The 25,645-nt window shown below is 37.4% G+C and overlaps 2 protein-coding genes across 14 annotated transcripts in view; one reads left to right on the forward strand and one right to left on the reverse strand.

Annotated features, from left to right (window-relative positions):
- LOC100114114 (potassium voltage-gated channel protein Shaker) overlaps nucleotides 1-25,645 on the reverse strand; it is a 594,961-nt gene that overhangs the window by 103,242 nt on the left and 466,074 nt on the right. For all 7 annotated transcript variants that reach the window (XR_004345121.1, XR_004345120.1, XR_004345122.1 and 4 more), the window contains exon 7: nucleotides 8,887-9,077. Coding sequence is in view for 2 of the 7 variants with exons in the window: in XM_032601320.1 (XP_032457211.1) it covers nucleotides 8,887-9,077 (191 nt within the window). In the remaining 5 variants the exon portion in view is untranslated. The remainder of the gene's footprint in view (nucleotides 1-8,886; nucleotides 9,078-25,645) is intronic.
- LOC116415730 overlaps nucleotides 19,160-25,645 on the forward strand; it is a 239,706-nt gene continuing 233,220 nt past the window's right edge. For 3 of the 7 annotated variants that reach the window (XR_004345127.1, XR_004226311.2, XM_031920786.2), the window contains exon 1: nucleotides 21,517-23,259. Coding sequence is in view for 3 of the 7 variants with exons in the window: in XM_031920786.2 (XP_031776646.2) it covers nucleotides 23,222-23,259 (38 nt within the window). In the remaining 4 variants the exon portion in view is untranslated. Of the gene's footprint in view, nucleotides 19,945-21,516; nucleotides 23,260-25,645 lie in introns of those variants that run through there. The other 4 variants (XM_032601322.1, XR_004345126.1, XR_004345125.1 and 1 more) reach the window with 4 other exon arrangements.

Consider the following 25,645-nt stretch of genomic DNA (forward strand, 5'->3'; position numbering starts at 1 on the left):
ATATATACTAGTCTTTGTAGATGATCTCTTAATTTGTTGCAAAGACAAAGATAAAATAAACAAAGTTAAAGCTAGTCTAATGCAAAGGTTTGCAATGAAAGATATGGGCAAAATTAGCCAATACATTGGAATAGATATAGATTACAGTAATGATAGAAGTAAAATGACATTAAGTCAGACTAAGTATATTGAATCTTTAGCTATAAAATATAATTTAGAAAATGCCAAACTGTATAATACTCCAATGGAGTCCAACCTAAAACTAGAACAAGCTAGTGAAATTGATGAAAATATAAAATACAGAAATTTAATTGGCGAACTATTATATATAAGTACAGGCACAAGGCCAGATATATCTTATAGTGTAAATTACCTAAGTCGTTACCAAAACTGTTATAACCAAACACATTATAAATATGCGATGCGAATTCTTAAGTATTTGTACAAAACAAAAGATCTCAAACTAACTTACTGCGACAATGTTAATACCGAAATATTAGACTGTATGGTAGATTCAGATTATGCAGGTGATAATGTAGATAGAAAATCTACAACAGGCTTTGTAATTAGATTGTTTGGAAATTTAATTTTTTGGAAAACGCATAAACAAAAAGTACTGTAACAAAATGTTCTACTTTTGCAGAATACACTGCTATGTCAGAAGCAGTGACTGAAGTTTTGTTTGTTAGGAATCTATTATGTGAATCTTTTGATGTAAATTTCGAAAACCCGATTAATATATACGAGGATAACTCAGGTGCAATTGCGATTGCAAAATATGGTAACTTCACAAAAAATTCAAAGCACATCGAAGTGCAGTATCATTATATAAATGAAAATTATGAAAATGGAATAATTGACATTGTAAAAATAGATTCAAATTCGAACTTAGCTGATATGTTAACAAAAAGTCTCGATAAGACAAAATTTATAAAAAATAGACAAGCATTGAACTTGGCTTGAACTTGGTCAAATACATTGAACTTGGCCTGAACTTGGCAACATACCATGGAAATGTATTATATATCTCATCAAGATTATAAACTTAAAGAGGCGTGTTGTAATATAGTAAGTATTATAATCTTGATTATAAGTACCAAAACGGTACACGTCGCGCCATCTATTGGTCGACGACGTTTTCGTGCAGTCAGACGAGCTCACGAGAGAGTAAGTGTACCGCGCATGCCTCGCGACTATACTCTAAGCGCCTATTACGTACTATACTATACTCCGTGTGTAGAGCCAGACTATGCTGTTCTGTACTCTACACTCACTTGCCTGTAAGACTCCGATGTGATCGGACGTGCCGACTACTGGGCTCTCAAGCCTAACTACTTTTTCAATATATATTATTATTATTAACCTCAGTGTTTATTATTTATTCCACCACTCCAACAATAAATAATCAATATATATATACGCATGAATTCATGGTGATAAAAGCAATATAACTGACTTGCTGCTGTCAGCCACAGCAGCGTAGCACAACTTTTGTGGACGACATAAGAAAGTAGTGGTTGATAAAGACAAGCCTTAACCGTACACAGGCTTATAGGATACGGGCTCTGCAATGATTTATTGTGATGATGCAAGTGCTTTTAATAAAAAGGAGTGATAAGAAAGTAAAAGGATTACAAAATTCACGAAGACAGAAGAAAGGGAAGGTTTAGTCAGAAAAGATGTAAAAAGAAGTAAGAGAAAAACAAAAGAGTGAGCTCTCAAAAAAATAAATATATAAACTATGGTATACTATGAGTTCAAGTGTTTAGTTTACGTAAGAGTAAATGTTTACTAAGTTCAGATTTAAAGTTAATACAAAAAGTGTGGAAAAATTTATTATTTCAATAATTTAGTCTAGACGTAGTGTAAAATATAGTATATATTATATATATATATATATATATATATATATATATATATAGTGAGTTTGAGTAAAAAAAGTTGGTCGAGCAAGTATGAATTGTAATATAAGGTTATTTAAAAAATTTAGGCAAGGCGTTGTGTAAAATATTGTATATTCAGTATATATTGAAACGCTCCGACTGAGCTCTACTTGAATATTCATTATTTAATGGTCCTGGATGTCGTGGTATTTGAATCTTTTCTATTTTATGAAATTCATTTTATGTGTTCTTAATTCTTAGTATTTCGTACTTGACTAACGTATAGTAGCCAAGGCTATTATACCTCAAAAGAGATTTATGTTTGCATTAATTTAAGAAAGATTCTCACTCAAACAGATGTATTACTATTTGAGATACTTGTATTAACTGGAACTTTCTCCTGAGACGTAATATCTCTAGAGTGTTCCGTTTGACAAAAAGTTTCGTATAGTTGACCTTCAGAGGACGTATTGCCTCTGAAGTTGTACTACACAGATGTTTAATAGAAAAGTTTTAAAATATATATTTATAAGATACAAATAGTTTTATTGTTCGCTACGTTTTACTTTTATATTTGAAATTTTTTGATATTTCGTTTGAGCTCGGTTGAGCGAATGAGGCTGAGAAGCTGGATGAGGCGGCTTTTATTTCCTTAGGCGCTACTGCGCCGAGCCACAGCTGTGCGCTTCCCCTTCCAGTGTGCCGGCGCTACTACTGCTGCTGCTTCCGCTTCCAGTCTGCTGCGGCTGCTGCTGCTCGCTGATTGGTTCGGCGCTGATCACTTTTTTTATGTACTCCCTCGTCGCGATATTTTTTCTGCACGCGTCGCTTGCGGTGTACACAAGTCCGGACCATTGCAATATAGCGAGTTTGAACTAAAAAAGGTGCTTTTAGCAAGTATGATGTGTAATATAAGGTTATTTCAATAATTTAGTCTAGTCATAGTGTAGAATATAGTATATTCAATCGTCGCTAATGGAAGACTGCTGGGAGCTTAACCTATCCTCGGCAAATGTCACATTACGCAATCAGATATTTTTCGTGCTGAGTGTACATCCGTACATACGCACACATCATTTTCTAAGAACACTATTTTTCGACTAAAAATGAATCAAAATACACTTCCAGCATATTTTTACACAAACTCTAAAAATTACTATTACACGGCTTCCTTAGGAAGGAAGCAATATAGATTAATAAATTTCTGTATAAACAAATAAATTTAAAATTGTCAGACAAAATTTTAATAAATAAAAAATGCTGATTAGAAGCAAATTTGAATCGAAAAAATTGGATAAGATTTACTGAATGCTTTTACAGCACTATTACTTTATTAGAAAGTGCACACCGGGAATGCTGAAAATGCTTTGTATTAGTGCTGAAAAAGCCAAAACCATCCGGATGATACCTCCGAAACGTGCACGAGAACACGTGAAAACGCTTGTATAATTTTTTTTAATTCAATGTTCTTTTACCTTTATTTTACAATATTGACACAATATTGCAAATAATCTTAGAGCAATATTACTGCAATATTGTTATTCTTTTTTTGAAATGCAATCCAAAAACGGGCATTACCCTGTACAGCAATATTTCTGAACAGTATTCAGAATATTCAATAATCTGCCTGCAATATTTTTGAATCTGACGAATCTGCTGATGCAACCTTTAGACAATTAACATGATTTATATTATTAATGCACCGAGGACCAAGAAGAGTAGTGATCGTTTTACGATAAACCTAGGTCGCTTTTAGCTAAAAGAAGTAAAAAAGTTTGCTAGCTTTTTATAGTTTCTACATAAAGCTAAATAATTACTTGCTAAGTTATAAACACTAAACAACTGATACTTTCTATGGACATTAAAACATATTAAATAATCCTCAATGAAAGTCTTTGCTCTGTTTAATTCACTAAATGGTCGAAGAATGCCAAGGTCATCGAGGAAATCTAGAAATCAAGGAATAGGAATCAGGTCATTCAATATTTTCTGACGTAAAAAACTTTGGTGTAAAGTTAGGAAATTTTTCTAAAATATCTTTTTTAGTCTATTTTATGGGTAGGGAAATATTTCCGTTCTGGGAGCTGTGTGATCTTTCCGTGGGTTACCCTTATAAACAGGCACTCTATGTTCTAGTTGGTGAAGGAACCTAGCCATAACTTGTATTGCTGGATCTCCGGATATTCTCCCTCTTTTGTGCCTCTGCAAGCAATTGCTCAACCCCCTCCCCCTACTCAAGCCCAAGGTATGACAGGACTGTGCCGAAAAAAATAGTTATCCACCTGAGGATTCCTGGCGGTCCTTAACGGTGACCAGAGTATACCGGGCACTCTCCCCGGGTAATTAGCCTTATTACTGTACGTAGCTCTCAGCAATAGCGGACCTTTAGTTTCCTAGCTTTTCGTGGGATCAAAACAGATACTGAATATCAAAACAAAAATTCAAAGGTTGAAAAGAGGGGCAAAACCGGTAGCAGCAGGGCAGCAATTCCTAGCAATCTGACGGTAAAGAACCCCTCCGCGTTTCTGGAGAAGAGGCGAACTTTAGGCAGCAATGCACAAAATCCGCTGACCTAATGGTTATCCAGGGTGAAAAAGCGTACAAGCTCTGAAACCCTTGAGGACTCTAGTGACCCTTTGGGGATCTCATGCAGAGACTCAACGCAGAGCCTATCAGAAAACTCCAAAGGCGGAGGGGTTGGGAAATTCATGAATAACCTGGTCCTGACAACGGGAGAACAAATCAACATGGGAAAGTACCTGTAAGAGCAGCTAATGTAAGTGTCTACTGGCACAACAGGCGGCAACTCAAATGTCGCCGGAAGGGACTCACCAAAAAACCCTTAGGCAAGGACTATCCTGGCAAGGAACTGACACAACAACAGTTAGCACTTGTCAGTAGGGCGGTTCAGTCGGAGGTTGATGAGATCTCAACTAGACTTCAGCCCAAGTACCGCGATTCCTTAATGAAGCTGGGAGCCATTATTGTGATCGCCAAGAACGTCTACTTAAACTTTTTGTTTATAACATTCTTTACATGCTCTGCAACTCTCGGAATGCAATTATTTAATCTATATAATTGTTATATAAAGTACACGGTTACGCTGTTGGAGAATATAAAGAGAAATCTTAACTTTGTTGTGTTAAATCTTTGTATTCTTAGCTATTATTTATCAAACCTTCAAAAAGTAACATGCGCATATGGTTTTTACGTATCTGGCTAAAATTTTGGGAGAAGTTTCTTCACTCTCTTAAAAACAAAAACTGTTGCTCAAAGTTTGCTATAATATTCCTGTATCTAGTATACCTATTGATGTATAGGCAAAAACAGACATTTTCAATTATTAATAAATGCATAATTAAGCTATATTTTATCTAAACTGATTTATTTAATTTGAATGAAATGAAAATGAAATATATTTTAAAAATTCCGTCAACAGTTTCTCTTGTATTTGGATAGACGAGTGCCTGCAAATTTTTTCAGACTACTAAACTTTGAGGGTATTCGCATGCTACTTTTGTAAAATTGGTCACTTATAATGTAAATAATGAAACATCTCTCATATCTTTTGAAATATGAGACTGATTAAGCTAAATATTTACGCAGAACTTAGTTTTTAGTTACAGAATAGGCCGCCAAAATTTGAATAAAATTAATAGGAAAATAAAAAAGTTTTCATTTTCATCATCGTCCTACCTTAAAGAACTGACTAAAAGAAGTTGTCCCCTAGCTAAAACCTAAGAAGGGGGCTAAAACTCGTAGTCGGGATAGACGCGCTCATGAAACTATGCATGGCCACTATACGGATACCGAGAAGCAAGCTGGATTCGGAGGTGGTACTGGGCCGCCTAGGGCATTGACACCTCGATCTGGGGTTGCACAGATAGAGAATGCTGGTTACTGAGAATAGAGAGGGACCGGACGTACCTTACTGGTGCTCGCTATCCCGGAAGCATCAGTTAGGCTACTAAGACAGCGCGATTTTAAACTGCAATAGGGGCTGCGCCAGGTTACCGTTAAGGTAGAAAAGGTACAGTGGGGGCAGTGCGCATAGGGTAACGATGTCTCGTCCTAATCATCATAGCTGATGACGGGCCAAGGTACAGAAACTAAGGCTTTTAAGAACCCGATGAGAATTGACTGGGGGTCTTATAGATATAACTTTAGGAACGGACTTTAATCTTACAAGCCAAACTTTGGAACGACAGACAGATTAGACTTCTGGACCGACAAACTGAGAAGAATAATAATCGAAAACGCGTTTCAGAGAAACAGCCTATGATAGAGCCAAGCACACTTGTCAAAGTAGTAACTGGTACAAACACAAAGACGCTCAAAGGCGGTATTAAAACAATGTTAATTCTGGTAGAGTCAAAGGATGGAAAGACTACTGCGAAGAAATCAAAAGATACCTAGACTAATCCAGATACATGCAAAGAATCCTGAGGTATGGTTAGAAGCAATAAAATTACCAACAAGAGAATATGCAGCTACAAAGAAGAATTGCCTTCTTCTTCTTCTAGAAACCAACTTTCTGAACTTTTGGCTTGTGACTATGGTCTCAAAACTAGGAACCATTACGGTTTCGGGTGTAGTCAGTAAAGGATGTGCGCAAAGGGGATTGGCGTCCTTCACCATCTATAGTCCTGTGGCAAATGGGCTTCTGGACACGCTGAATGTAAGAGAGTGCTATGCTCGGGACTATGAAGAAGACTTATTAATACCCATCAAAGGCGACAAGGCTGGCACTGCCATGAACGCCATGCAGCAACGCACTTACAAAAGTAGAAAATAGTGCTACTTGATGGAGCTCTTGGTCAATCCGGACAAAGTCTAGCTTGTCATCTTCACACGTAAGTACAAGATTGGAACCTACAGGGCGCCTAGACTTTCAGACGCAACCCTGGAGGTGAAGCTAAATACCTTAGTGTTGTCCTTGGTAGGAAGCTGTCCTGAGAAAAACACCACCAGCCCATTGTAATAAGTTCCTAGTAGCATTCTGTACATGCTGCAGGGCTTTTAGCAGCACGCGGAGACTTAGTCTTAACATTCTTCTATGGCTCTACAGAACCGTACATCTACTTAGGCTAGCATATGCCGAGTTGGTCAGGTAGCCTAGAGCGGAGCAAGCAGGAGCGAAGAGGGCCCTAAAAAGACTACTGGGACTTGTAACGAGGGAGGTTACAAGGTCTCTGAGAATCACCCCTAAGCACCAAAGTGCTAGGAATACTAGTGAAAGTAGAACTTCTCTACTTCACGATCAGGAAGACAACCAAGGCCATCCATAGACTTATTGCCTACGGACAGTGGAAATAGGGAACGAGGCACACTTGGTTTCCGCTAAAACTCTGCCTCACTCCTGAATATTCTGTAAAATCAGACTTGAAGATAGCATGTTACTTCTTTGGAAGTAAAAACAAAATCATCATTATAATACAGCAAGACTAGGAGACTAAAAGAGACCCTGCCAGGGGAAGCAGATATGGATACATGGATGGTGGTACATGGATGAATCCAGAACTGATGATGACACTGGCTCCAGTTACTAGTGTCGCAGGCACGGGAGGGAAACCGTCTTCTCCCTGGGGCGGCTTACCACAGTCTTTTTGTCAGAGATTTATGCCATATTGAGCTGTACGCAGAAAACCATTGAACTTTGCAGGCAAAAAAGTATATGCTCAAACAGCCAGGCTGCGCTTAGGGTATTTAATGACCAGAAAAAACATCTGAGCTGGTCTAGGACTGCAAAGTGACATTGAATGGTCAACAACAACAAAGTCAGACTTTTCTGGGTTCTAGGTCACACTGGAATCAGTGGTAACGAGATCACCAATAGACTCGCCGCTCTGGGAACTTCAACTCCCCCGATTAAACCAGAACCTTTTACTGATGCCGCAAGGTGCCTGCAGGAAGAGGCAATTCATTAATGGATAACGGACGAGCGTACCAGGAAATGGTGAAATACCCAAGCTTGTAGACATGCCAAAGCGGTCATGGGACGGGACATTAACCTGGACAGATCAAGTCTGCTATCGGAGGCAACAGAAGCGGCTCTAGACATTTGTCTCAGATCATCATGGGACACATATGTCTCAAATACTATGGTTGAAAAATGGGAAAAGAGTGTATGTAGATGGTGTGAGGAAGCAGAAGAGACGCCGATTCACATTCTGACGACATGCCTTAGATTTGCTGAGCTTAGACATTAGCACTTGGGGAATTATTTCCCAACCCGCAAAGAAATAAAGACGGGTGTCATTTTGAACTTCTGGAGAAGGACTAGATTACCTAAGTAGAAGAATGTCCGTATGGAGGAAGGTACAATGGGTTCTGCCTAAGTGCCTGGAATGTGTACGTCCCCCTTCCCCTATGTAAATAATAATAATAATGGGTAGACAAAACAGTTCTACCTTACGCTATAGCAGTGAAAGGGTAAGGGGAAGCATGCTTAGAAATCACGCTCTCTATACAAGGCTCCAGACCTAAGTTTTTTAGCTAAAAAAAGTAAAAAACTAGGCGCAAAGACTAGAAAAGCTGCGAACAAAAAATTTCTAATCAGCGCCTACGCAATAAAAACAAAAGAAAGCATGTTATGTGCTATTATATTAGTCTCTTGTTACAGAAAGTAATTCAAAGTATTTTTTAGCCTCAAAAAGTAAAAAACCAACGCGTTTTCACGAATACCATTAAATGAAAATTTTTTTCCGCTTACGCAGGTTACAAAAATGTAAATGATGGTTTATGAAAATAAAACTCCAGTAATGGTTTTGCTAGGAAAATTTGAATATTCACGCTCAATCTTTGAACCGTTAGAGAAAAAGCTTGCCTTGCCGTGTAATGTGCAATATTTCCAGAATTCCCTTACCATTCAGGAATTCTAGTTATAAATTAAACAACTTTAAAAGTTATAAATTATTATTGATAATCTTCAAAGTCATAATAAAGTATTTGTGGTATTCTCTACTCAGAATAGTTTAAAATCACTATAAATAAATAACATTACCTAAAGTGCCAGGAAGATATGGACAGCTGGTTACATGATTGAAATTTTGCGACTGCATTTCCTCTTGATCAGTCTCCCGGTGATAAAAGTAGTTAAAGTTTGATACGATTACTGGAACTGGTAATGCAATCGTCAAGACACCAGCGATTGCACATAAAGAACCAACTATTTTTCCCCAAACACCTACAGGCCTGCAATCGGAAAGGTATTTCATTACAAAATAAATAATCTGCATACTTTATGTCAGTATTATTACACAATGGTTAGTTTTTTTCTTAAATACTAGAAGGATACCCCCCCCCCTCCCGCTCGCATCGCTTGCCAACCACCACTTGTATGCTCCTAGGTCTTGTTGTAAAATTAAGTTCCAAGTATATGTTCGTAAATATATAAACAATAATATGCTGTACACGTGCTCACATAATACTTTAAAAAATAAAACTACAGGCCATCGAAACAAAATATTTTAAGAGAACATATTTATCTCATTCAAAAATAGCTAGTTTTAAGGTGGGGTTCTGGTGAATTTTCTAACTTTTTATATCGCAGTCACATTTTCTTAAATTTTGTACTAATATTCGGTACAAAAAAAGAGAAAGATTTGTAAATTTTGAGCCATATATATATATATATATATATATATATATATATATATATATATATATATATATATATATATAAAGTATATTACTCAAATTATTGCAAAAAATAGTTCAAAATTGGGCTTACTTGCAAATGTCTCTTGCGTACTCCTTTTCAACTAAAACCAAAATTCTTACGGACAATATTTGCATTTATTCGAGAATAAAATTTCATAGTGACTCGATTTTTAAAAAAGCAAATTAATAAAATTTAGTACGTCAAAAAATAGTTTTTAGATTAAAAATTAGTAGAACTTCTTGTCCAATAACCGATTTTTCACGTACTAAATTTTATTAATTGTTTTTTTTTTTAAATCGGGTCACTATGAAATTTTAATTTTGAATAAATGCAAACATTGGCCTTCAGAATTTGAGTGTTAGTTAAAAAGGAGTGCGCAAGAGACCTTTGCAAGTAAGCCTAATTTTAAACTATTTATTTGCAATAACTTGAAAAATATACTATATATATGGCTTAGAATTTACAAATCTTCCTCTTTTTTGTACCGAATATAAGTACAAAGTTTTAGATAATGAGACTATAATATAAAAAAGTTAGAAAATTAACCAGAACCCCACCTTAAGAAATTAAATATAATAATGAATAAATAGACGAGAAAATAGAAGAGTATATTGTTAGTGAGAGTTGCTGGAAGTGTGTGCTTTGATCTCGTTTGAACATAAACGTTACAGAAAAATATACAGTAAATTCTCTACAATGAACAATTTAATAAAGTCAACATTGAGTGATCGTCGCGACATCGCGCGTCTAAACGAATGCCAAATTTAGGTAGAACTTAGTAAATTTTCCAGATTATTGTGGAAGTCAAGGTAAACGAATTCTGTAGCTAATGTTTTCAAGCAGAAACTGCGAGCATAAGTGGCGGATCGAATTATATACCCGTAGAATTATCGAACGAGTGATTCAAATTACGTATTGTTGTACGTCATTTAGAAAACGATTTTACTGTAGCAGCTTCTTACGAGTTATCTATCTTTAATGAACTTTTAAGTACGTCATACAATAGGAGAACCACAAGTAACCAGAAATTCACAGCAATCCACGAATCCTGAGGCTTTCACAAATATATGGCCAGGCAGGATATCTGTTTGGCTTTAAACAACTATAAAGTAAAAACACTGACGATTTTGTTTGAGTTCTCGTCTGTTTACTAGACTCATATTCAGTCAATAAAACCAGGCATCAGGCAGCAATCACTTTTTTTTTACAAGTTTAGAGAATTAGAAAATGCGCTCCGTATTTTTAGAAAATAAATTTGAAAATACTGCATCCCTGGTAAAATCGTTGCCTGGTTTTCAAGTAGAAACAGTCCGGCATTCGGATCCCGCAAGAAACCCAGCACTAACGGCATGAATTTTGTATGCCGTTCTAGGTGGGAATTCGATAAGTAGTAAAAATGTTTTTATGATACGTGCACAAAAAAGGCCACTTTCCATGCATGTAAAATGAATAGAAAATCGAGTTTTTCTTAGCAGCGGAAAAAACTACTCTCTTGGGAAAAATAAGCTCTTTTCGGCGCCTATAAAGTGGACCGAAATAGTATATTTCGATACAAGTGCGCAAAAGTTGATGCTACACGAGTGGGAGGTTTGCGCCCGAGCGAAGCGAGGGTGACGATCTCACGAGTGTAGAATCAACTTTTGCGCACGTGTATCGAACGTTATTTTTCGATGCAGGGGCGGAAAATGTGCTTGAACGTACGCGGAGCATGCACTTTACGCACACTGTATCGAAAATAGGGTTTTCCGAGCGTCAGACAAAATGTAAGGCAAGGGTCCCTGGTCATAATACATGTATGAATTAATCCATTTTCGCTCCCTATAAGGTAGAAAGAGCCTACAATAATTTTAGAATCGGAAATCAAGAGGTTCTCCTCTTGATTTTTTTTTTCATCCATTTACTACAGCTTTAAATCGTTAAAAACTACTGAAACAATTTCTAAAATTTTCAAAACATTCAAAATTTATTAAAATTAAAAAATTTTTTATTTATATATATATATATATATAGATATGCATCTATATGTACATATATATATATATATATATATATATATATATATATATATATATATATATATATATATATATATGTAGGTACCCCACCGATTGGTGGCGGTACGTCCGATCGCAGAGAGGGGAGAGTGCAGCTCACGCTGCGAGCGAGCGGCACCGCTAAGCTCAGTTGCGCTCTGACTAGCCATCAGCTCTCACACATCTGGAGAGGCCCGCAAGCTACAATAAAGACCATGACCACGAACCTTCTGTCTTCTCTCTGTGCACCCCCCGACAACGTCATCCCGACATTGGTGACCCCGACTAGAGCATCTCCAGGAGCAGCTCAGTATCTCTCCGGCAGCGGAAAAACGACGCCTCTCAGCGCGTCTTAGCGGGCAGCAACAGGTCGACGCGACCGCCGCCATCATTCCTTTGTGTACGTGCAGGCACGCCAGCGCACACAAAGACGCGCACTTTCGACGTCCCACGCCCATCTCTCGAGAAGACGTGGAAGCCCTCGCCGCGGGATTTTGGACTTTTGCGTGAAGCCACCGCTACCGGCGCGTTTCATGAGAACCACATCGGTCGACGACGCCTCAACAAAGGATTTTGCGTGAAGCCACCGTCACCGGCGCCTTATCAACGATCCGGCACCCCCATAACGGCGGAGACAACGGATCTGTCGCAGCGTCGCGCGGAACGAGCCACGGAAATTCGAGGTAACAGTGAAATCGCGAGAGCCGAAATAACGAGCAGCGGCTCGTTCGCGCAAACAAGCGCGTTCGCCGAAAAGCGCGCACGCCAACCGCCCCGCCGCCATCTTGCTTGCGGCGCTGACTCGCAGCTTGACCGATCGTTCTGAGAATAGTCAGAGCGAGCAGTAAACAGTTTCGAGAATCGACACGCATACGCAACGAGACTCGAGCTTGCATCAAGCTTTGAGCTCGCACAACTTCGAGCTCGCACTACCTCGAGCTCGCTTCAACCTCGAGCTCGCCACAGCTTCGAGCTCGCATCAAGCTTCGAGCTCGCACAACTTCGAGCTCGCACTACCTCGAGCTCGCTTCCTCTTACTCTTGAGCTTGCCAAGTCTCATTTAGCTCAGGGACTTGCGAGTTGAGCAAGACATTGCTTTGTTAATGTGTGTACCTGCGAGTACATTATAGTCTCTTAATAATTATGTACGTCTTGCTTCAACACAGGTTAGCCACGTTTAGATTAGACGCGATACTTCGCCGCACATGAGTGATCGTGAATTAGGCTTTACCCTGAGATCGGGCAAACGAATTTACCAACCTCCCTGTCCCAACCGTAACACGAGGAAACCGAAAATGACGCTCACGCACTCCCCAATCAAGACAACGAATTCGAACACAAACGACGAAACAACTACAGTAACCACAACGAGCCAAAGTCAATCAAATTCAACCTTTTTGCTCACTGTCTCTACTGTCTCTTCGTCGAATACTCCCATCACGACGTCCGAAGACCATTCGAGGCTACCGATTGTTTCGAACACAACGGAAGTTTCAGGGTTCTCGCACTCAGCCAACTTGGCGTCCATGTTCAACCAGCACCACGACCCCGATAACATCATTCAGTTCGGTCAGCAGCCTAACATGGCACTCGGCCAAAACATGGGTCAGGTCCTAAGTACAAGCCCGACAAACACGACATCCGATGTCTTTAGCCTTGGCACCGACCAATCATCCATTACAACAAGCAGCCGCTCACAGTTTGGAGGATTCAACGGTTTAACTACAACTTCTTTCTCAAAGATTCCCTCCGGTGGTCTAACCCTCTCAGGCAACACTGGTGCTCACAGAAAGAGCACCAACCTCTTCAACAATGAGTACCGACTCCGAAACACCCCCCCCCCCCCCCCCCCCACGAGCTTAAACGCAGCACAGATAATTAATTCTGTAGACGAAAAGATCAACAACAAAATGAACGAGATCATGCAATTTATGCAAACAATCCAAGGCTAGTCACCGACGATCTCCCAGGCAACCACAGCTCCACAGCCATTCAATGCAGATCCTAATGCTCGGATACGGAACCCAGGACCGGGAAACCTTCTCCCAGATCAACAATTCAATACGTCCGCCTTTGCAAGTACCAAACATCTAGTGTTTTGGAACTTCTACAAACACGACCCTCAGGGTTGGTTCAACCAGTTAGAAGATACATTCGCAGCGCACCAGGTCAATGAAGACGAAGCCAGATTTAACTTCGTCATGAGATACCTAACGCAAGATATCCATCTCGATCTTCATTACAAGCTCAACACCCTCACGAGAGGACAAAAATATCCACAGATCAAGAAGATATTGACCGAGCGTTATGCCGAAACTCCAGAGCAACAACTGGACAGGCTATTCAAGAGCCTCGAAATCGGTTCCAAACGACCTTCGGACTTCCTGGCTGAGTTAACCAGCCTAGCTCAGGGTCGAGTGCCGAGAGACACCATCTTATCACTCTGGAAAAATCGTTTGCCAGCTCAAATCCGCCTTATGATCTGGAATTACAAAGAAGAAGCGGAACTTGTCAAAAGTGCTGACATGGCGTTCGAAGTGCTTCAACAATCATCGCCCATCCATGCCTTGAGGTCAGATAACCAGACTGCAGTCGCGTCAGACGACACGATTAAACAGCTGCAAGCTGAAATCGCAGAAATCAAGAAATATCAAAGCAATCCTCAACAGAACCAACATTTTCGTTCAAATCGGCACAACAATTCACGATCCAACTCCAAGGACAGACGTAATTCGACTCCGAATAGATCAAAATCCAAGCCACGTAATAAGGATCTATGCTTCTACCACGACAAGCATAGGAAAGAAGCGCGCAACTGTCGTCTTCCTTGCACCTGGAAGCGAGCCCATGGTCAAGACTACAGGGGTCTGAACCCCAAAAAACCTGACAATCAGGAAAACTGAAGAATCCTGCTGTCGAGGAGACTGACAGCCGGCACAACCTGACCGCACGTCTCCACATGAAAGACAAACTCTCTAATCAAGTCTTCTTAATAGACACTGGCGCGGATATCTCAGTGATTCCCAAGCCAGCCAAATGGAAAGGCAAGCCAGTCGACCTCAAGCTCTACGCCGTCAACGGCTCAACCATCAACATTTACGGCGTCGCACGTCGCGAACTAGACATAGGCCTGCCTCACAGACTCGCATGGAACTTCACCATCGCTGACGTCCCACACGCCATCATAAGAGCCGACCTCGTGGTGCACTACCATCTTCTTCCAGGCCCAAAAAGAAGAGGCTGATAGATGGCAATCAATGTACGTATGCAAACGGCTTCATCAAACCGGTACAACCCGTACAAATCTCACTCATAACGCCAAATCACCAATAATCGCACATCGTGAAGAAATACCCACAAGTTTTTGGGCCTGATCAGTTTTGTTCAGTCAAGGAACGTGGCGTATTTCACCACATTATAACCAAGGGCCCTCCAGCCTCACAAACAGCTCGCCAACTTTCGCCTGCCAAACTAAAGGCAGCGAAGAAAGAGTTTCGTAAATGGTGCGAGCTGGGCATCTGCCGCCCTTCAGACAGCTCTTGGGCTAGCCCATTTACACATGGTACCCAAGAAAAACGGGGAATGCGTCCATGCGGCGACTACCGCAAACTAAACTTGGTCACGATCCCAGATCGATAACCCATTCCTCACATGCACGATTGCATGACCTTTTGCCACGGCAAGAAAATCTTCACGGCACTAGACTTACGCCAGGCCTACCACCAGATACCGGTAGCTCCTGAAGACGTGCCCAAGACAGCAATCATCACTCCATTCGAACTCTACGAGTTCCCAGTGATGACGTTCGGATTTCGTAACGCTTCACAGACTTTCCAGCGCTACATCAACTCAGCGCTTGGAGATCTCGACTTTGTCTTCGTCTAATTAGACGACATTCTCATCGCCTCCACGTCTGAGGACGAACATCAGAAACACCTTGACATAGTTCTCAGTCGCCTCAACGAGTACGAGCTGCAAGTCAATCTTGAGAAATGCAGTCTCGACGTCACGGAACTCATCTTTCTGGGTCATCTCATCACGCCCACCGGCTTCAAGCCGAGCCCAGAGAAAGTCAAGGCGGTTCAAGAATTTCCCAAACCACGGACCATCGAGGAACTTCGACGATTCCTGGGTCTCGTAAACAGCTACAGCCGCTTACTCGCGCATGCCGCAGATACACAACGCCCACTTAACGAATTCTTGAAAGGTGCCAAGAAGAAGGACAAACGTCCAGTCCCTTGGACTCCAGAGGCCGAGGCGGCTTTCCAAAAGTGCAAGGATGATCTCGTCAACCTCTCGTTCACCGCCTTTCCCAGCGAAAACGGAGAGTTGCGTCTCATCACAGGCGCATCCGACACCGCCATGGGGGCAGCCCTCGAGCAACACTCGGGCGACTCCTGACAACCGATAGCTTTCTAGAAAATGCTGAACATTTTACGACGGAACAAACACACTGATTCGATTCAGTCGCGTAGCGAGTGCAGCGAGGCCCCTAAAAAGCGAGTCTCATTTACGTAAAACCAAGTATCAGGACGTTCATACCTGAAGATACCGACTCAACGCCTAAGCTAGACTTGACCATCGTTGTAATCGCGCTACGGAACCGAATCTCCAATGACAGCTTGGCAAAGCTAATTTCTATCTGCATTCAATATAACCTGTAAATATAGCATAATTACATTTCCTTTTTCTCGCGTTGCGCTATCGCTAACGAAGCGTTTGGAGTCAGATGGAGCGAAACCATCAATACAAACATTGTATTATATTACGTTACACTACAAGAAAATACTTGTACAATCATCACACTGTGATCCGAGTGCTAATACTTTTGTAATTCAAAGCGCAAAAAAAAAAAAAAATTTCACACGTTCGAACAACTAGTTTTAAGCAAATGTAAATCATTTATTTTTGCAATCACTCTCCAGACATTGACAAATTCTCTTTTGTAACACTTCGAAGATTTTGTAAACTCTTCTCTCTCGCAACATTATGTAAGTTCCTAATCAATAAAAAAATGCTTCTGATTTTTTTCTTCCTTCGGGGGGAGTACTATAGGTACCCCACTGATAGGTGGCGGTACGTCCGACCGCAGAGATGGGAGAGTGCAGCTCACGCTGCGAGCGAGCGCCACCGCTAACCTCAGTTCCGCTCTGACTAGCCTACGAGTCACACGTCTGGAGAGGCCCGCAAGCTACAATAAAGACCACGACCACGAACCTTCTGTCTTCTCTCTGTGCACCCCCCGACAACCTCATCCCGACATATATATATATATACATGCACACCGTAGTGGACGACTCGAAAAACTCTATTCTCGATCTATTTCATAGGCGACAAAAATGGTCTTCCTTATACACTTGTTCTAAACAGCACGGCAAACAACGAGGGGCGAATGTGCTTTTCCAGGGCTCATATGATGTTTAAGCACTCGTGTCCATCTCAGGCGCCTCAAACATCATCCTCACCAGGAAAAGCCCATTTTCGCCCCTTGTTGTACAATGTACTATTTCCTCCCAAAGGAGTAGTTTTTTCTTCACTCTGCAGCCTATCCGATAGATGTGTGTATCTATATAAATATTTTCAAAATTTTCAAAATTTTTGAAATTTTCAATATACTACTGTTTTACTTTGAAAAGTCCTCGAATTTCCCATTCCTTTCATATGCATGATAAGCGGCCTATTCGTGCAGTTATCATAAGAAGTACAGTGTACAATAAGGTGGGAGTGGCTTCTTCAGACTCGGGTGATGTTTTGAGTATCTTGTCCGTCTCGGGCGCCTACGGCGCCCTCGACTCACACTTGTGCTCAGAACGTCACCCTCGCTAGGAAAAGCCAATTCCCCCCCTAGTTGCACAATATACTATTATTGGCGTTATTTATAATGTCTGATGTGAGAAAAAGTATCATCATAATATCTGAAAAGATAGTTCGACAGGAGAAAGTAAGATGACGAATCGCAAATAGATGATATCTAGGTCTTCAGGGTCGCCGATGACGGGGTTTAGGGTTCGCATATAGAAATGCATTTTTCGTCGATATCTCATAAAGGGGGTCTTTTTATGAAAAACGGACGCGATTTTCGCCCCATACATGGGGCTCGAAAGATTGAATATCTATTCGGGATGCAAAGTCAGACACACCTCGACACAAAAAACCACGGAGCACTTGACCTAGACGTCGTCATCGGCCACCCTGTACACCTAGACACTGCTCTTGAATGACTTTCACACCTCGACACCAAAAACCACGGAGCGCTTCACCTAGACCTCGTCATCGGCTACCCTGTACACCTGGACACCGCGTTCAAATGATTTTTACACCTAAACGCGAAAAACCACGGGGCGAACTACGTAGACCTCATCACCGGCAACCTTGTACACCTAGACACCGCTCTTGAATGATTTTTATACCTATAATATAAACTTTTAATTTAATAGTACGCCGCAGTAATATTTTTTTTTGTATGTAACCCCGCAATGATATGAGGAATGTGAGGATATGTAAAAAAGGTGGAAAAGCAATTCCCTATCATTTTCGATGCGCAGCTAACTTCACCGTCCTTTCACGCTGGAGTAAAAGATAATGATTCTCCGTTGTTTGCTGATATTGTTATGGAGGACTTAGAAACTACAGTTCTTAGTGAATTAAAAAATAATTATAATGTCTCACCTTTGTTCTATTTTAGATATGTTGACGATACAATTCTTTGTGTGAGAGGAGACGAGCTAGACTTAGTTTTAAGCAAATTTAATAGTTACAATAGACACTTACAATTTACACATGAACTACAAAATAATACCATGATTTCTTTTCTTGATGTCACATTAACAATAAATAATAATAGTATTATTAAAAATTGGTACCAAAAACCCACAAATACTAATAGAGTTTTAAATTTTAATTCAAACCACACAATTCAATTAAAGCGCAACATTATTTATAACCTAGTAGATAGAGCCCTTCTTCTCTCACACAATCAATTTCATAATGAAAATTTGTTTAGGGTCAAAAAAATACTTAGTGAAAATAGTTACCCCGAAAAATTTATTGATAGTTGTATTTGTTATAGAGTTAGATATCACACCTTTGGAAGTTCAAAAATTAAAAATAATGATTCTACAGTCAGAAATGTTATGTCGATTCCGTATCATGAAAAATTAATTTTTACATGTAAGTCAGCTTACAAAAAATATGGCTTTACTGTGGTTCCTTGTATGTCAAATAAATTGAATAGTATTATTAAGTTAGGCAAAGACAAGCTTGATAAATGGGGCGAGACCAATGTTGTATATGAGATTCCGTGCAATAATTGTAATGCTGCTTATGTAGGCCAAACCAAGAGAAGTTTGAAAAAGAGAATAGATGAACACAAGAAAACTCTGTTAGACAAAATATTACCTATTCCCACTCATATAAATGATTTTTCACATAGTTTTGATTTTGATAATGTTAAAATTTTAGACAAAGAACAAAATAATTTCAAAAGATTAATATCTGAGAGTATATTTATTAACATTAACAAGAACAATATTAATAAGCAAAAAGATTTTAACACGATTAGTAAACAATACAATAAACTAAATAAATATTTAAATAAACCAAATTCTATTACTGTATAACTTTTCTCTTTTTCGAATTTCCCTGGGTTGAGCATGGGCCGTCTATGTATGCGTGAATAAGTGAGCTCGGGTAACTTCGGGCATCTCCGCCGCACAAACTCTGTACATACTTGTGTTTCTTATACGGCTTCCACAGGCTGACAACACTTACGACAAGAGAGAAACGTTTGTCTCTTGTGATATTATTTATTTAATTATTATGGTATGATCATTAAGTTTTTCGACTGCTGTGCAACAATTATATTAATGATTTCTATATTTTGTAAAAATAATTTTATACATTTATAATTTTTTCTGTTTTAATAAAGGCTTGAAGAGGTCCCCACCAGGGACGAAACGTTGCCGTTTATTTATGAATTTGAGTTAAAGAAAAATTTTTTTTTGAGAAACCAGGGTTATCCCACCACTTATGTCCGTCCAAAAACTTTATTCTAAAAATATGGATGGGAATAATAACATTCTTAAAAGATAATTATTTGAGCGAATCATATACAAGATTGTTTATATTATATAAATGACAGCGTTTTTTTTTTTTTTTGACAAGTTCTATTAAAAATTATTGATTAGCACACGAATGTAATAATATATAAAAATTACTTAGAAACAATTATGGAAAGTATCGTTTTTATAAAAGTAAAATCTCGGATACCAATATAGAAGTAAATAGTGTCGCGGGCGCCAAAGCTTCGTCTGCTTCTCAAACTCACCTTTGTGGCGCTACCGTGTCACTTGATACAATTTTCAAAGTTTGCATTTTGCCTACTCACGAATAAACATTTTCCATGTATTCTCTTTGTTAAAATCCTCTTACAACTAGTCTTGTTTTATATACATTGTTATTTTTCCTTTTATAGACCCATTTTACATCAATGACTTTTTTGTCTTTTGGTCTTTCAACTTTCAGCTTTCCATGTATTATTTTTCATTAAACTATTAATCTCTGAATCTATAGCAATTTTCGAATTTTTATAATCACTGGATTTTATCGCCTCCTCAAATGTATTAGGTACATTTGCATCAACATTTTTTATTTATTTATTTATTTAACCAAGATAATAGCTTACATAGTATACATTAACAGTACGCATACTAGCAAGCCTTGTAGAGGTAAACTAAGTTACCTGTGTACAAGCTTGGTATGCAACAAAAAAACTTAAAACTAGTACTTAAAACTAAAGATAATTACCTTATTAGATCTTTACAATGACACTACTTACATTTTCTTTTCTTAAACTTTAACAAATTTAACCAATTTAAAACTATTTGAAAAATTAAGTTTTGGTTTTAATCCAAATCTTAAGTTTACTTTTTGCCGCGGTTTTGCTTATATCTAATTCCTTGAGCTCATTTAGTAGTAAATTATAAGTTATAATGGCATTATTATAACTGTTTTTATTACTCACTCGTTTTTTGCTCTTTGGTACAATTAAGTTTGTTTTCCTAGTAATACTTGTAGACATTTGGAATTGAGTTTTGAGATCATTATAATGGATTTTAAGGGATTCAAAATTAAAAAGTTGCTCTAGGTTTAATGAACTATCTTGTATACAAAAAGTATTTTTATTAATAATCTTAAAAATTTTCATCTGTAAACTTTGCAATCACGGTTATTTCTATAGGCACCACCCCAGGCTACTATTCCATTACTGATTATGCTATGGAAGAATGCATAGTAAAATTAGTTTAAATAGGAACAAACGTAGGAGGATAACCCTTGGTTTTTCAGAAAATAAACACACAAACTATTAATATATGTATAAACATTGGCAACGTTTCGTCCAGGGTGAGGACCTCTTCAAGCCTTTATCTGAGAAAAACAGAAACAATTAAGATATAAATGTATAAAAATATTTTTTACAATAAGTATAGAGACATCATAAACTTTGTTGTTATACAATAATTAAATAATTCATTATAATTATAATATTATTATTATGGTATGACCATGAATTATTTAATTATTGTATAACAACAAAGTTTATGATGTCTCTATACTTATTGTAAAAAATATTTTTATACATTTATATCTTAATTGTTTCTGTTTTTCTCAGATAAAGGATTGAAGAGGTCCTCACCCTGGACGAAACGTTGCCAATGTTTATACATATATTAATAGTTTGTGTGTTTATTTTCTGAAAAACCAAGGGTTATCCTCCTACGTTTGTTCCTATTTAAACTAATTTTACATTATGGAGAGGAGTTCTAATATTTAGAATGCATAGTATATAATTCTTAAAGTTTCTGTTGACATAGTGTGTGATAGTTTGTAAAAAATATAGACTTTGTTGTTTTTTTTATTATATATTTGATGGGTTTATCACATTTTAGATTGAAATCTATGACAATTCCCAAGTATTTGTAATTCTCAACTCTAGCTATCTTTTTATTCTGAATTTTTACATCAATATGCCTCAGTACACTGTCGCAATAGCTTCCAAATGTCATACAATAGTTTTATTCACGTTTAGAGATAACTTATTTACCGCCAACCATTTTTATATCACAGTAAGAAAATCATTAATTTTTTTTGCGCCTCTATCCACGTATTGCCTGCTGCTATCATTGCAGTATCATCTGCGTACGATAGAATTGATTCTAGTGGAATCTCCTTTAGAACATCATTTATATATAAAATATAATAGGAGTAGACCCAGTATTGTACCCTATGGAACACCCATACTTATTAGTAAACTATCACTTTCTACACCGACAATTTTAACAGTTTGATATCTGTTATTCAAATAGCTTCAAAGAAGATCCAACGCCTGTCCTTTAATACCAATACAATACAGTTTATCTAATAACAACTTATGGTCGGCTGTATCAAAAGTTTTAGACAAGTCGAGAGAGATGACTATTGTTGGTATCGATTTATCTACGTTATTGTACAATATTTGCGTGATATAGTTTAAGACATTTTTTGAACCAATATTTTTCATAAAACCAAATTGGTGTTTGAAGATTATGTCATTATTTTGGATAAAATCATGTAGCCTGTTATAGATAATTCGTTCGAAAATTTTAGCAACATTACATATGAGTGAGATGGGCCTATAATTGGTAATGTTATATTTTTCCCCTGCTATATATATTGGAATGATCTCGGCCTTTTTTGTGCATTTGGCCATATAGCTTTTTTAATGCACAAATTAAAAATATGCGTTAAGGTTACCGCGATATAATTACAAATCACTTTCAAGGACTTAAGATTTATTTTGTCTACTCCACCATTTTTTATTGTCAATGTATTGATTATGTTTTTTACTTCATTCGTGTTTGTAGGTTTTATAGAAATTGACTTTGCATTAATATCCGGTAGTTTAAATTTAGTATTATTGGGTTGCATGATATCATTACTCAATGTGGCCGATCTCACAAAAAAACTTGTTCATGTTTCTAGCTATCTTATTTTTTTCTGTAACTTTATTATCATTTATCTTTATATAACTTATGGTTTCATTAGGTCTTTTTTTTGCCAAGTTTATTGTTTATGATTTCCCAAAGTTTTTAGAGTTATTTGCATTTCTTTCGACTAGTTTTTTATCATATCTAAATTTGGCGTCTTTATTAACTTTTTCTAAAATTTTGAAATAGGTTCTATATTCAGTTTTAAGTTGTTCGTTATTAATACCCAACTTCCATAAGTTATATAAGAATTCTTTGGTTTCACACGATTTAATTATCGCATCAGTGATCCAATTTTTCCTCCCTACCTGTTTAAGCTTTCTTTGATTTATTTTGGATAACTTGTTACTTGTTTCAGCAATATTTATTAATTTTTTATAATTTAAAACTATTGTTGGTTTGTTATGTACTATTTTCATTTCATTGAGCTATAAATATAGGGTAATGGTCTGTTATAGATAGTTTAAGTTTATTAGTAATTGTATTTAAGTTATCAGTTTTTATGAAAATATTATCAATGCAAGATCCCTTTGCAATGCCCACAGGTGACCTCGTAATTCTAACGAATCCAGGAATATATCCTTTATTGAAGAAATTACACAGGAATTCTTGGCTCACATGATCGAAATCCAATATATCAATATTGAAATCTCCTTGTAAGTGATTTTTAATGTTCCTCTTTTTTATCATTTATTTAAATCTAATATAAACTTAGTCTTAGGTATGGTATAAGGTAATTTTTGTATTCACAATTCTAATCCTACCCTGTTGAACAATTTCTGTGCTCTGAACTAAGTTTCTAGTTACGAATACTATAACTCCATCATTTCTATTAATCTTACTATCGTTGTAGTAAGACTCGTATTCATAGTTGCTTTGGATCAGTTCAAAAAATTTATGATTTGCCTGCTTAAATGTTTCAGAAAGAACAACAACAGGCGGCTTAACGATCAAACTTTCAAAAAATATTTTTACCTTGTCAAAATTTGCATTCGTGCTTCTTACATTTAAGTGCATAATTATATTATTTTTGTTGCTAATCGCCTTGTTTAGATCGCCAATACCACTGCATGTTTTTCTTTCAGCATTGAATCCTTTTGAATTATATCTAAATGCGACGATGTGCGTCGTAGCCGCTCGGGATTTGCGACGATAATCCAGAGCGGCAACATGGTTTTTGGCTAAGCTGCGAGTACCGGGAATCCGGTGTCGCCTCGTGGTGACAACAAGGGCCCGGCGCACAGTGTTCCCAAACGCCGAAAAAGTGATCAAAAGTCTTAATTCACTCGAAATTACGGTCAAAATGACTCTATAAGGGCTCATTTTGTTCGTTGTGTAATAGGGAACCAAAAAAAGTGTATTGCTGAAATATCTGACAGTATATTATATATAATATTGACGAATATAGCACACTTTCCCTTATAACGGATATATCGCTGTTTCCAAACCTAATATCTTCACAAAAAATGGAGATATCGACCTGATTTTTTTTCTTAATTCAACTGTATAGGTTATACCAATTGAGGAAAAATTATTGGAAATGCAAGCATCCCCCATTGAGGGGGTGATTTTGGGGGGGGGGGGGGGGTGGAGGGTGAAAACATGGAGAATCGCCGAAAAAATGCTTCAAGGGTTTTCGTGGATGCTGAAGACGATTATAACAATGACTTTATGAACAGCCACCACTTTGACCATCCCATCCCTCACTCTAGGGGTGATTTTGGGGGGTTGGAGGGTGAAAACATGGAGAATCACCGAAAAAATGCTTCAAGGGTTTTCGTAGATGCTGAAGACGATTATGGCAATAACTTTATGAACAGCCCCAACTTTGTTTATGGTTTTCCGTTACCATCCCTTACTATAAGCGTGAGAGTGAGGATCAAGAGGGTGAAAATATGAAAAATGGATTATATATTTTTTGATCATGTACTGTTATATATATTATACATTATATTATATACATTATACAAAATTATTTACAGAAAAATATATATATGTACATATTTACACCAAAATTAAAATAGTTTTATTCAGTGCTGAATAGTCTGTGTTGTCATCATCTTCTGACTCTGTATAATCTAATAACAGATTTTTCATCTCCTGAGTCATTGAGCTTCTTTTTTTGTTTTCTTCGATGTCTAATAGCGAAAGATAAGGATCGGAATTTACAAATAAGAGACAAAACATATCCGTGTTTGTTGCAACCCTGAAATAATAGTAATTGATATAAAATGATCTGATTTGAACAAATTTGCAAAATTTTTTTTTTATTTGAAATCTTTAGAAAGGTAATTTAACAAAATAAGCTCTTTTTATACATAAAAATTATCTTAACAAATTCTTCTTTTTCGAGCAATATAACTAATATATTACATAAGTTGCACAAACAAGTTATCGGAAATATATAAAAAAAATGAATCTCTTAACGCACCGAGAAACTTTTCTTGAGAATCTATCTCTGAATCTTTTAATCATTTTATGATTACTTTCTTGGGCTTCTTCACTAAGCATCCCAATATGTAAAATTAATTCTTTCATAATGACCGTGGCCATGATAAAATGACATGCATTGATGTAGACATTTTATACCAGTTGTAGAGCTCTACGTATTTGAATGTCGTCTCTTTGCAATAAGCACCAACTGCTGCATGATTTACTAAGCAATTTGATGAAATAACTGCCAAAATAACTTTAAATCTGTATAACAAGTGTTCATTGAATCCTACAAATCATTATTTATTTTATTATAATTAATCAGTGATTATAATTAAATTTTGGTAGAAATTAAATTTTAAAAATTGTACCAGTTATTTGAGCCACAACGTCAATATTATTAAAAAATTTTCTAGCAGTATTACCATTATTGGTATTACCAGATCCCTGCGTTGGCGCATCTACCAATATACTTAATTCACTTTTAAGTTGATCTTGAATCTCTTTTTTCTTTTGATTTGTTACTGCTTCAAAAACTTTTGAAACCTTATAGAAATATAATAAAGAAGAACAAAGAGAAAAAAAAATGAAATACTACATCTAAACATT

Source organism: Nasonia vitripennis, assembly GCF_009193385.2.
Source record: "Nasonia vitripennis strain AsymCx chromosome 1 unlocalized genomic scaffold, Nvit_psr_1.1 chr1_random0005, whole genome shotgun sequence".
NCBI classification, from domain to species: domain Eukaryota; kingdom Metazoa; phylum Arthropoda; class Insecta; order Hymenoptera; family Pteromalidae; genus Nasonia; species Nasonia vitripennis.